Below are 11,870 nucleotides of genomic sequence, written 5' to 3'. Positions count from 1 at the left end.
GCATTGTTCAGCTTCATTGTTTATAACAAATTATAAAATCATTACCAGTTCAATTCATAATTTATTCTTAGAAAATGCTTTATTTGGAAATGTATAAAATTATTCATGGTGTGGAGAAAATGGATGAGGAGGAAACCTCTCTGAGTACTAGAACTTGGGACCATACAAGAGAGCTGAATGTTGGAATATTCAGGACAAAAGATAATACTTCTTTACACAGCACATCATTAAATGGTTGAATTTGCTCCCCACAAGATGTAGAGATGGGCGTCAACTTAGATAACTTTAAGAAAATTGCACAAATCCAAAGAGAATAAAGATATCAGTGACTATTAGCCACAATGATTACTTTCACTTTTCAGTCTCTGAGGCAGTACTGCTCTGAATACCAGTTGATGGGGTGAGCACTGTTGCATTTATGTCCTGCTTGTCAGCTTCGCAGGGGCATCTGGTTCACAACTGGGAGAATTGTTGCTGGACTAGATGGGCCTTTGGCCTGGGGAGGGCCATTAGAGAGGTCTAGAGAGCCACGTTTGGCCCTTGGGCCCAAGGTTCCCCACCTCTGTCCTAAAACATTAACTGAGGAAGTGATGTCCACAGAGCATAGTAAGACACAAACAATAATGATAGGACATGTATCGATTGCACACACAGTTTGCATTTCAACTGGCTGGAGATTTAAAGTGTGTGTGTTTAATGGCTGAACCTATGGAATCAGAAGTAAGCAATGTAGCTAACTCCCAGAGAAGTGCATTATTAGATTGCACTTTAGCTGCTCCTAATAAATTAGCCATTCTGCTATATGCTTTTAGTTATTTATTCATGTATTACATTTATACTTCACCTTAAGTGCATGATTCTCCCCCTCCCCATTTTATCCTCCACTGCAAACCTGTGATGTAGGTAAGCTGAGAGACACGGAGTAGCCCAAGGTCATCCAGTGAGCTTCAAGGCTGAGGAAGGGATCTGAACCCTGGTCCTCCAGTTCTGAGTCCCAACACTCTAACTACTACACCACACTGCTCTTCCGCACACAGCTATCTGCATTTTGGGACTCTCATTAGGGGGAACAGGGCTCTATGGAGCCTGTCACGATGGGCTCCTAAAGTGCAAAAAGTACCACTCCTCCACTTATTATGGGATGCACTCCTCTAACTTGTTTCCGGCGAGTGTAAATACAAAACTCCTAAGGTCTTTTCAGAATCGTGCTTATACGGTTTGAAGCAAGCTTTTAGACGGATGACGAGCTGCTAATGTTGGCTCTTCCTTCTGGGGTGATTTGTGCTAAATGCTACTGCTCTTAATTTTTTTACTGTTACTTTTTTTAAAAAACACGCCACTTTTTCTTTTTTGCAAGCCGCCCAGAGGACACGATCGATGGGCGGTTAATAAATGCCTAAAGTAAAATGAAGCGAGCAGCAGCTGCCGCGGCAACCCCCTTCCCGCACGTCCCCTCCGCACTCTCCTCCTCCTCCTCGCCGGCCAGGCCAAGCCAGGCCCCCTTCCGAAAGGCCCGCCTCCCCCTTGTCCTCCGCCACCGCCTCCCTCGCCGGCTTGTCCCCTCTGGCCCCGGCCGCGTCTCTGTGCAGCGGCCCCGCCATGGCAGCGGCACTGGCGGCCTTGCGAGCGCTGCGGCGGGTTGGGCCTGGCACGGCTTCTGCCGCCGCCGCCGCCGCTCCTTGTGCAGCCGGCTTGGCCAGGCCCCGTCGCGCCTTAGTCGGCTGCTCCCAGGCCGCCTGGGCCAATAGCAGCAGCAGCCAGGCCGCCCCGGCTCGGAGGCTCAGCACCAGCCCCGCGTTGCTGCTCGCCGGTGAGTCGCGGCGGGGAGGAGAGGAAGCGAGAGGGATGAATGGGCGCCGTGGGCCACGGGGCGGAGAAGTGGGCGGCGGAGGGTGCAGTGCAAGGGGCCCGATCCGGAGGCAAGCACTCCTGCGCAAGGAAGCCTTTGCAATGAATGGGAGCTGCGGAGGAGCTTCAGTCGCTCTCCTTGGGTGGAGGGAGGGGGTGCTGCTGCTGCTGCTTTGCAACCCAAGCCCGCGCTTGCCTTTCTCAGGAGGAAGACCCTGAGAATCGAGAGGCGGCTTACTCCCAAGTAAGCGTGCCTAAGAGTGCAGCTGGGCAGCCCAAACTTGTGCGGGTTTACCTCACTTGAGTTCAAAGTGGCTTATACCCCCAGCAGCCGGTCATAGATTTGCAGCTTGTTTGCTGCTACACACCATGCATTTAAAGCATATCCCCTGTCCCCAATGAATTGGGGAACTGCAGTTTGAGCAGAGCTACAATTCCCAGCACCCTTAACAAACTACAGTTCCTGAAGTTCTTTTTTGGGGGGGTAGGGGGATATGAGTTAAATGTGTAAGTAATGGTAAAGGGACCCCTGGCCATTAGGTCCAGTCATGACTGACTCGGGTTGCAGCGCTCATCTCGCTTTATTGGCTGAGGGAGCCGGCGTACAGCTTCCGGGTCATGTGGCCAGCATGACTAAGCTGCTTCTGGAGAACCAGAGCAGCGCATGGAAACGCCATTTACCTTCCCACCAGAGTGGTACCTATTTATCTACTTGCACTTTGACATGCTTTCAAACTGCTAGGTGGGCAGGAGCAGGCACCGAGCAATGGGAGCTCACGCCGTTGTGGGGATTCGAACCGCTGACCTTCTGATCGCCAAGTCCTAGGCTCTGTGGTTTAACCCACAGTGTCATCCGCGTCCCTCAGTTAAATGTGTACAGAGCCTCAAAAACTGCAGTCCTAAACACACCTGGGTGTGAGCCCCATTGAGTTCAATAGGACTTACTTTTGAGTAGACAAAGTTAGGATGGAGCTTTTCAGTACTGCAATCCTCAGCACATTTATTGGGAGTAAGCACTGTTGAACACAGTGGGACTCATTTCTGAGTAACATGCCTAGGATTTAATTGTGCAAAACATATTGGGATATTTAACCTATCAAGGCAGGAGGGAGGGGATTGCTTTGGTTGACCCAGCTATGGGTGTTCAAACTTAAAATCTGTCTTGTGTGCAGTACAGAGTTTGTGCTGTTATTGGCTCATAGGCTGACTTCATGCAGTCTTTACCCTGCATTTTCCCAGGATTCGAATCATGCTTCCTGCATGCCCAAGACCTAATCAAAGAATAGAGGTCAGGGTTGCATTCCTTAATTACCCCATAAATGTTAATAAACATCCATGGAAGCACTGTGGTCCGTACAGGGTTAATTTTATTGCAGCATTTGCTTAGTTTGCCATTCATATCCAGTGACACACCCACTCTGATTGGATCTGACTCTTTGGACTGGGTCTTGTGTTGCTGTGCGGCATAGTAATTTATTGCATTGCTTGTCATTCCCTATGCACCCTCATTTTTTCTCAGATTAAATTCTGCAAGATGGGGATGGAGGGTTTTTTGTTTTTGTTTTGCAGCAGGCATATGGAATTAGGCTCATGAGATTTTACACCACAGTACTGTTAATGTAACCTCAGGCCCAGGTGGCTGAATGCGACCCTCTGTGCCTCTCTGTATGGCCTTCAGGACTCTTTCCAAGCTACACCCCTTCCCTAGGCCGCATCCCGCGTCCCGCACCAGCCCTGTTCTGTACTATTACCTGCTTGTAATGTGCCCTTGAACTCTGATAATTCCTATTGCTTGCCTGGACGGAGCAGGGCTGTTTATGTGGAAACCTCTGGTGGCTGGAATGTAGCCTACTGTACAAAGGTAAGAGTTGCATCCATTGCCCACACCACTTTTGCTTTTGTACCCAATTGGAAGGTTGCCCACAAGGCAGTGCAGCCCTTGGGCTGAAAAAGGCCCTGCCATCCCTGTATTATTTAAGGTGCTGAAAGGTTTCATTCACTTGAATGGTAGATTGTGCTGCAGAACTTATTTCAAGTGGTGTATGCATATTGGTGGGACCACTAAGATGTGCTTGCTCATGGTGGAGAAAGATTTAGGGAGAGGGTCCCGGGAGGGGAGGCACAGCTTTATATTCACGCAAGATTGGGCAAAGGACTCTGTGCGAGTGGTGTGCGATTTCAAGGGTACTAGGCGTGCTTGCCCAGGGTCTGTGTTTCCTTTGGGACAATGAGGTGCAGAAGAGACTGTGGCATCTTGATCATATATGGTTTATTTACACGTATTTACAACCTGAGTCTAGATAGAGGAAGTTCGCAGCATTACACTCCAAGGGGGTCTCTTGCTTCTCTCATAGGGGCAGGAGCAGATCTCCTGTTCCTCTCACGGCTGCCATGTTGGATCCAAAAACTGCCAGCAAACATTCGACTTAGCCTCTACTTTCCTGCTTGCTAAACAGCAAGCCCACCACAGTTGTGCCCCTCCCTTCTGAAACTGGGCTTTTGTCTCTGCTAACTCTCTCTCACCTCAGGAGGGGATTTTCCCATTTGTTTTCCTGCTCAGAGAGTCTCTGTGAATAGCCTCTTTGATCAACCATTTCTTTGTGGCCTTCTAATGGTCCATCTCTCTAGGCAATTACTTCACCAGAAAAGCAGCCTGGCTTTTTTAAAATGTGGCTTTTTTAACAGGCTAAATTCAATGTTTGGCACCCCAGATTTAGAAAGGGGGTCCAGAATTAGAAGGGGAGTCCAGGCATCCCACAGATTTATAGCACTGTGGGCTATTTTATTATATTTGACTGTGGTGTGTTGACTGGAATCCCAGCTTTTCTCGCTGGTTATAATTAACTGCAGGGAAGTGCAAACATAATTCATAGATGGACATTATCCAAAGGAGCTTCACTCCCTAGGACCTCTGGTGTGTTTATCCTGAACAATAATAAAAATCACCACTGTAGAAATAATACGTGGTAAATCAAATGTACTGAAATAGTATGTGGCAAATTGTTTCTAAGACTACCAATTCAGACTGCAGATTGGGATGGCTCAGGAAGTTGGATCTTTTACTTCTGCCCCATGTAAAAAGACACCCACTCTGAACACTGCTGTGCAATTTCCACCTCTGAAATTGGAACAGTTGAAAGGGAGGTGTGCCTCTATACCAGACTAAGACCTAGGAGACCTGGGTTCTAGTTCCCGCTTGACCATGAAGCTCACTGGGTTACCTTGGGCTAGTCACAGTCTCTCAGCCCAGTCTACGTCACAGGGCTGATGTGAGTATAAAATGGAGGGGGGGAAACTATGTATAAAACCACCTTTACCTTCGTGGAGGAAAGGTTGGATATGTAATGATGAATGAATGAATGAAATTGATGCACAGCTTGGATTTGGGAGTGGTATTTTTTTTGTACTTGAAATAGGAAAGCAGGCTATCTTTTTCTAATTCCTGCTTGCAAACTTGGAACTAGGAAATCAAGTGCTTTTTTATGCTGATACTTTTTAAGGTAAAACATTGAGGCAAAAATGTGTTTAGAGAAAGCAAGGTGTGTTAAAATGTTCTGTTTGCTTCATTCAGCCCGTCGATTCACAGACAAGCATGAATGGATAACAGTTGAAAACAGTATTGGAACCGTAGGAATCAGCAACTTTGCACAGGTACTGCTTCTCTCTCTCTCTCTCTCTCTCTCTCTCTCTCTCTCTCTCTCTCTCTCTCTCTCTCTCTCTCAGCTTTGTGCTGCAAAATTGACATCTATCAGCCTGTTCTGTTGGCCTTGGTCTTTGGCTCATTTATTGCCTATTCTGCATGTAGAGCCAAATTGTAGACTTGGAACTCCAACATTATTGGCCCTTTTAAACCATCCTGTCCTCCCTTCAGCAGTTTGGCTCTGTATCTTACACTTAGGACTCAATGGGAATCTTGGCTCAAAGCATTTTTTTGCTTTTTGTTTGTTTAATTGTTGATAATACTTTGTAATACAAGTGTTTATAGGGCTGAATACGTCCTTGTAACAGGAGTTGGAAAATCCCCAGGTGCTTGGTTAGTTCCCTATGCACCTAAATATTTCAACAAAATGGCTGTGTGTGTGCTGGAGCCTAAGAAATAGAAATGTTTATTGCCCTGCTTATATATTTATTGCCTGGTTTGCACTGGTGGTGGTGATGGCTAGCACCTGAACCTTTGCTCTCTGCATAGGAACCATGTAATTTCTTAAATGAGATTGGGACTGCAAGTGTCATTTGGTCTGCATCCAGCTTGGCTGGTCGCAACTTGCGCAAGACCCAGAGCAGAGCTTTCTCATTGCATTCTGGAAAAGTTCCTCCATTCCTCATCTGTAAAAATAAAGAGCAGCTGTTTGAAAAGGCTTTCCTCGCCGCCCAAAAGCACATGGCCAAATTTTATTGTGTCAAAAAACGTGCACAGAAATGCATATACTAGGGCAAAGCGTGCATAATTAGACGTGTTGTATTGGTAAAAATAGCATAGAAAGTGCATCATATTAGGGAATATTGCTTTGCAAAAACATGTAGATTAGACAAAATAGTATACAGAAATTAGGAGGAATTTGTGCTAAAATGCTGATTAATTTTCATGAGGACTTTTTTAAAAATTGCAAACTGATATAAAAATGTGGAGTGCTAAATTTCGGAAAAACTGAGAGAAAGGATTCACCCATCCTTAACCAGCAGACAGACTGCCACATGGGCAGATCCTTGCCCTGTGCCTACCTTTGCCAATTTTGTGCCCTCCAGATGTTTTGGACTATGCCCGTGGTTGGGGCTCTTGGGAGTTGTAGTCCATAACAGCTGGAGGGCAACCGGTTGGCAAGGGTTGCCCTATGCTATGCCAAAGCCAGAGATACTGTAACCAGTAAAGTTATAGCCATGTTTAACCCATCCACAGATCTTGTGGTATTTCATTGCTTTGCTTATCTAAACCTAGATATGCCTGGTGCACAACCTATTATTTGTTTGTTTGTTTTCTTGAACATTTATAATTCACAGCAGAACAAGGAAGCTTGCAACAGGTTAAATAAAATCAGTCTCTAGCTCTCTATAAAACATTTAAAAGTCAGTAGATGCTGGTTGGCTTAAACAAAAATCCTTACAGTAAAGGCCTGTCTGAACAGTGCAGTTTTCGGAAGATATCTGAAAGAGGGGACGGTTCTGGCTGAACCTCTACAGCTGGGCAGTTCCACAAAGCAGGTGGGGGAGACCTGACCCTCAGAGTCCCTTCCCCCTCTACAATTCTATGATCAGAGGGTTTCAGGGATGAAGGCGGAGTACAAAGGATCAGGCGGTCCCGAAGGTACCTTGGGCCCATGTTGCGTAAGCGCTTTGTAAATTAACACAAGATCCTTGAAGCAGGCCCGGTGGCAAAATCATCAGCCAGTGTTGCTCTCCTTGTTGCATTACAAGAGGGAGGTTGGAGCCATTGCTGCAATACAATGCACACACAAAGGTAGTCTGGGAAAGGGGGCCTGGTCCATCCCTAACAACAGCTGTAAGTGGCTGGGTAGTGGTAACATGGGTCTTTGTGTGTCTCAGATGCTCCTAAGCTGGTGTGGCTGAGAGACTCTACAGCTGCTTCTCTCTTCATTCATCACCCTCCAGTTTGACTTTGCTGTGTATGAGAAGCCAGTTATATTATCCTTGAGAAATCAGTCATGTTTATCACTTGTTTGTGATACAGTTCATTTGCCAGACTAAAGCGTATTCAGAGACAGGTGTGGGAAGCTTTGCAGCCCACGTTTGATATGGTTTTGGGAACTGCAATAAGAATAGTGGGGACACAGGTGGCGCTGTGGGTTAAAGCCTCAGCGCCTAGGACTTGCCGATCGAAAGGTCGGCGGTTCGAATCCCTGCTGCGGGGTGCGCTCCCGCTGCTCGGTCCCAGCGCCTGCCAACCTAGCAGTTCGAAAGCACCTCTGGGTGCAAGTAGATAAATAGGGACCGCTTACCAGCGGGAAGGTAAACGGCGTTTCCGTGTGCGGCTCTGGCACACCAGAGCAGCGATGTCACACTGGCCATGTGACCCGGAAGTGTCTCCGGACAGCGCTGGCCCCTGGCCTCTTAAGTGAGATGGGCGCACAACCCCAGAGTCTGTCAAGACTGGCCCGTACGGGCAGGGGTACCTTTACCTTTACCTTTAATAAGAATAGTGCCACCAGCTTCTGGAGTGTGTGAATTATAATGCGGTGCATTTGTTCCTTGCTTAAATTCTTGCCAGAGGGAAGGCGGGGGGTAGGATTCCAACTTTTTGATAGCTTTCTCAGTTAACAATTTTTGCTGGTGTCTGAATGTTTTTGTTTCAGGAAGCACTAGGAGACGTTGTTTATTGTAGTCTTCCAGAAATTGGAACAAAGCTGAACAAACAGGGTAAGCGATTTTCTTTACTTTTTGGCACTTTTAACACATTGCAACATTGGCAGAAAGCAATGCATTTTGATTTAAACGGTAGCGTCTTTCTTGGATTAGAACCCCAAAGGCTAAATTAGGTATTTTTCTGTTGTTGGAAACTGCATCTTTGGAGTTGCTTACGCAAGGAGATCTAATTGTGCACCCACTGAGATCTAAGCCTTCTCCTTTTCATAGCCTCCACTCTTGTAAAGAGGGAGAGGAAACCTAGTTTTTCTTCTCTAATGTTGTGTACACATTATACCGACTTTAAAACAAAGTAGCGTTGTTTCTTTCCTGCTGCATTTCAAACCACATTTGCACATCATTGCACACAACGGTACAGTTGGATGTGTTGCCAGGTGGCCTGCTGTCTGTCTACACTAAAGGATGGAGAAGCGACGTGGATGTTTTCTTATTGCTTATGTTTTTCTAATCGGATTAAAGCTGGCTTGGGGGAAAGCACATCAAAATGCAATATTTCTCAAGAAACTACAGGATCGTAGCTAACGCTATGTGTACACGGCTTCATATAGGGAGTGCACTGGATGCAAAGTAAAGGTGTACACCACCTAGGCTGAAATGGAGCCTGGATTTACCTGAATTCCTAATCTTTCAACACTGGAGCTCCCTACCTTTAGTAAATTCTTGTGGCAGCGCAAAGTAGCTCTCAACTTCCTCGAAGCCTAGTTAATTCGGTTTCTAAATTAAATGCTTTGCTCTCTTCAATTTTGTATTTCAGATGAGTTTGGTGCTTTGGAAAGTGTAAAGGCTGCTAGTGAACTCTATTCCCCCCTCACAGGAGAAGTAACGGAAATCAACACTGCCCTTGCTGATAATCCAGGACTTGTCAACAAATCTTGCTACCAAGATGGTAAGGGAGGCATTTTAACTTTGAAAAGTGTTTCCACCATCATTGAGTTGGAAGGATAACAGTGGGACTCATTTTGTATTGTCTTGTGGTTGCAGCAGTGAGGTTTATTTGAAAGCATTTTTATCCCATTCATCGGCTGAAAAATGCTCACAAAGCATTTTATAAATATCAGTGATAAGGTAGTTCCTACTCTCAGGCTGACGGAAAAGGGACAGGGAGAGAGGAGGAGAAAGCAAACTCAGCACTATTTCTTAGGTCCAGAGGTCTTTTAATGACCATTCTGAAAAGATTGCAAGGAAAGGGAGAGTCAAGAGTTGCTGATATTTCAGCAGAGAGGCCCTGCAGTTCCATCTATCTCCTTTTCTCCTGTAGTCACGAATGGAATGGCTTATATATGTGTTCTCATCTTCAACTAGTGAAAAGTTACCTATTTCCTATGAGACTTTTATGCTTGTTGACATGAATGGGAATTGCTATGGTCAAGAGCCAGCATTTTACTAGAGCTCCAAGGAGTTGTGTGTGCTGCTGCTGCTGCTGCTGCTGCTTCTAATTGAGTTGCTTTTATGCTCATAGGTTGGCTTATCAAGATGACTGTGGATAACCCTTCAGAATTTGATGAACTCATGAGTGAAGATGCATATGAAAAATACATAAAATCTATTGAGGAGTGATCCAAATGTTAACAGTAAACCAATGCAGACCATTTTCTTCACTGTAGATTGTCCTAAATTAGTGGTGTACAGAAGGTTCAACTCTGAGCAGCTTATCCAGGAAATTTTCAAGGAAAATATGCTGCCTTTGATTCAAATTGTGCTGATCTATGCCCACAAGTGACTGCAAGTCAAAACATTTTCATTTGGGGTGGCGTGTCTATCTTCACTTCTAGTACATGAATTGTTTTTTAGTCGAATAAATGTAATTATAGGATGTCAAGAGTTTGAAGTTCATAATTACATCTGGAGTAGAATAACCTTTGTTCCTAAAATAAACCTGAGCATTGATAAATTAGAACTGTAACAGCCTTAATCTCACAGCACAAACTGTGCTTCTCAGCTCCACAGGTTTTATTCCCTCCCCAAGACAGCAGTCTGCTTTCAATCACGTTTTGTAATATTAAGGCTGCATTGCTGCCTTCAGAATTAGTGACAGTTCCAGGTGACTAGAGCAGAACCAGATTTCACCTTTTTAAAAAGTGAAACTGTGGAGGTGTGGCCATCCACTACAGATAAGGCTCCCTGCTTTGCCTTGGAACAGATAACAGAAGTTAATAAAAAATCCTGACTTTACCAAGTGTGTTTGCTGTTCTTTTTGTGTGTGTTCTACAGTAGCCTCTCTGGGATTAATATTTAAATGATGAGCTTTCAGGTGGCATTTTGGAATATGCAGGATCAATCTGCAGTGTAATGCATTTGGCTGATTGGAGTGTCTGCCCTACAGATTCTAAGCAGTGTTTTGAAACTGTCAAATGAGCTGGGTTAGGTTATCTGGGGAACTGAAAACGTCAGTGTGCAGCCTGTGGTGGAGTTAAATGGCAGTCAAAGATAAGTCTAATAATCTGTAGTACAGTGGTACCTCAGGTTAAGTACTTAATTTGTTCCGGAGGTCTGTACTTAACCTGAAACTGTTCTTAACCTGAAGCACCACTTTAGCTAATGGGGCCTTCCGCTGCTGCCGCGCTGCCGGAGCACAATTTCTGTTCTCATCCTGAAGCAAAGTTCTTAACCTGAGGTAATATTTCTGGGTTAGCGGAGTCTGTAACCTGAAGCGTATGTAACCCAAGGTACCACTGTAGTTACATTTTTAATAACTGTTGTTGAAAGCATTCTCCTTGACAAAGATGCAGTGAAGATAAGGGTCAGGCAATCAATCCGTAATGAATAATACTCCAACTTCTTGGGGCATCAGCTGTGTTAATGGCACTGATAAAGCAGCATGTGATCGGAGGCATGTGCCCGGGGATCCTTCAGATTGTGCCTACCCACCTCTGACAATGCGAGGGATTTTTGGATAGGTCTCTTGAATTTATTGGGCAGCAGACTTATTTGGCTTAGCACCAGCCCAGGGTAAAGAACACAGCAAGGAAATGGCTTTCTGAAGTCTGGGAACAGGTGAAACAGTTTTTCATTTCCTTCAGTGTATTCTTATTTACGCTTTTATTTACTTCCTGTATTTATATCTCACCTTTTTCTCCAGATGGTATGCATGGTTCTTCCCCTCCACATTTAATCCCCACAATAACCTTTGGAAGTAGGTTAGGCTAAGAGGCAGTGACTGGCCCAAGGTCCCCCAGTGAGCTTCATGGCCAAGTGGGGATTTGAACCCAGGTCTCTCAGTTTCCAATCTGACACTCTAACTACTATACCACACTTGCTCATCTTTCCTTGGCACATCAATATTACTTTCCTTGACACATCAGCTCTGCAGCTGGGAAAGTGGGGTTGATACATAGATTTTTGTTCTTCCTCGGTGACATTAAGAAAAAGGCAAGAATGGGTGGACTCCTGTGTTATCAACCCCCTCCCCTTAAAGGCATCCACTTGGTGGCCATCACTACTTCTTGTAGCCGATACCAGAGTTTTAACTATTTGCTGTGTGAAGAAGCACTTCCTTTGGTCCGTCCTGCATCTTCATTAGTATTATGGGAAAGAATCACATTCTCCATACCATGCCTAATTCTCTACCCCTCTATCATGTCCTTCCTTACTTGCCATTTTTCTAAACTAAAAAGCCTCCAGTGTTGTAACATTTTCTCAAAAGG

The 11,870-nt window shown here is 45.3% G+C and overlaps 1 protein-coding gene across 1 annotated transcript; it reads left to right on the top strand.

The window, feature by feature from the left end:
* Positions 1 to 1,584: 1,584 nt before the first annotated feature.
* On the top strand, positions 1,585 to 10,398 carry GCSH (glycine cleavage system protein H). The gene is made up of 5 exons (XM_081922660.1): positions 1,585 to 1,810; positions 5,420 to 5,499; positions 8,157 to 8,220; positions 8,981 to 9,112; positions 9,686 to 10,398. Exons 1-5 carry the CDS (start codon positions 1,600 to 1,602, stop codon positions 9,781 to 9,783), a joined length of 585 nt encoding a protein of 194 aa, XP_081778786.1. The 5' UTR covers positions 1,585 to 1,599; the 3' UTR covers positions 9,784 to 10,398.
* The last annotated feature ends 1,472 nt before the right edge of the window (positions 10,399 to 11,870 follow it).

This window comes from Podarcis melisellensis, assembly GCF_964234715.1.
Source record: "Podarcis melisellensis genome assembly, chromosome: 8".
Lineage (NCBI taxonomy): Eukaryota > Metazoa > Chordata > Lepidosauria > Squamata > Lacertidae > Podarcis > Podarcis melisellensis.
This window is presented reverse-complemented; position numbering and strand designations above follow the sequence as displayed.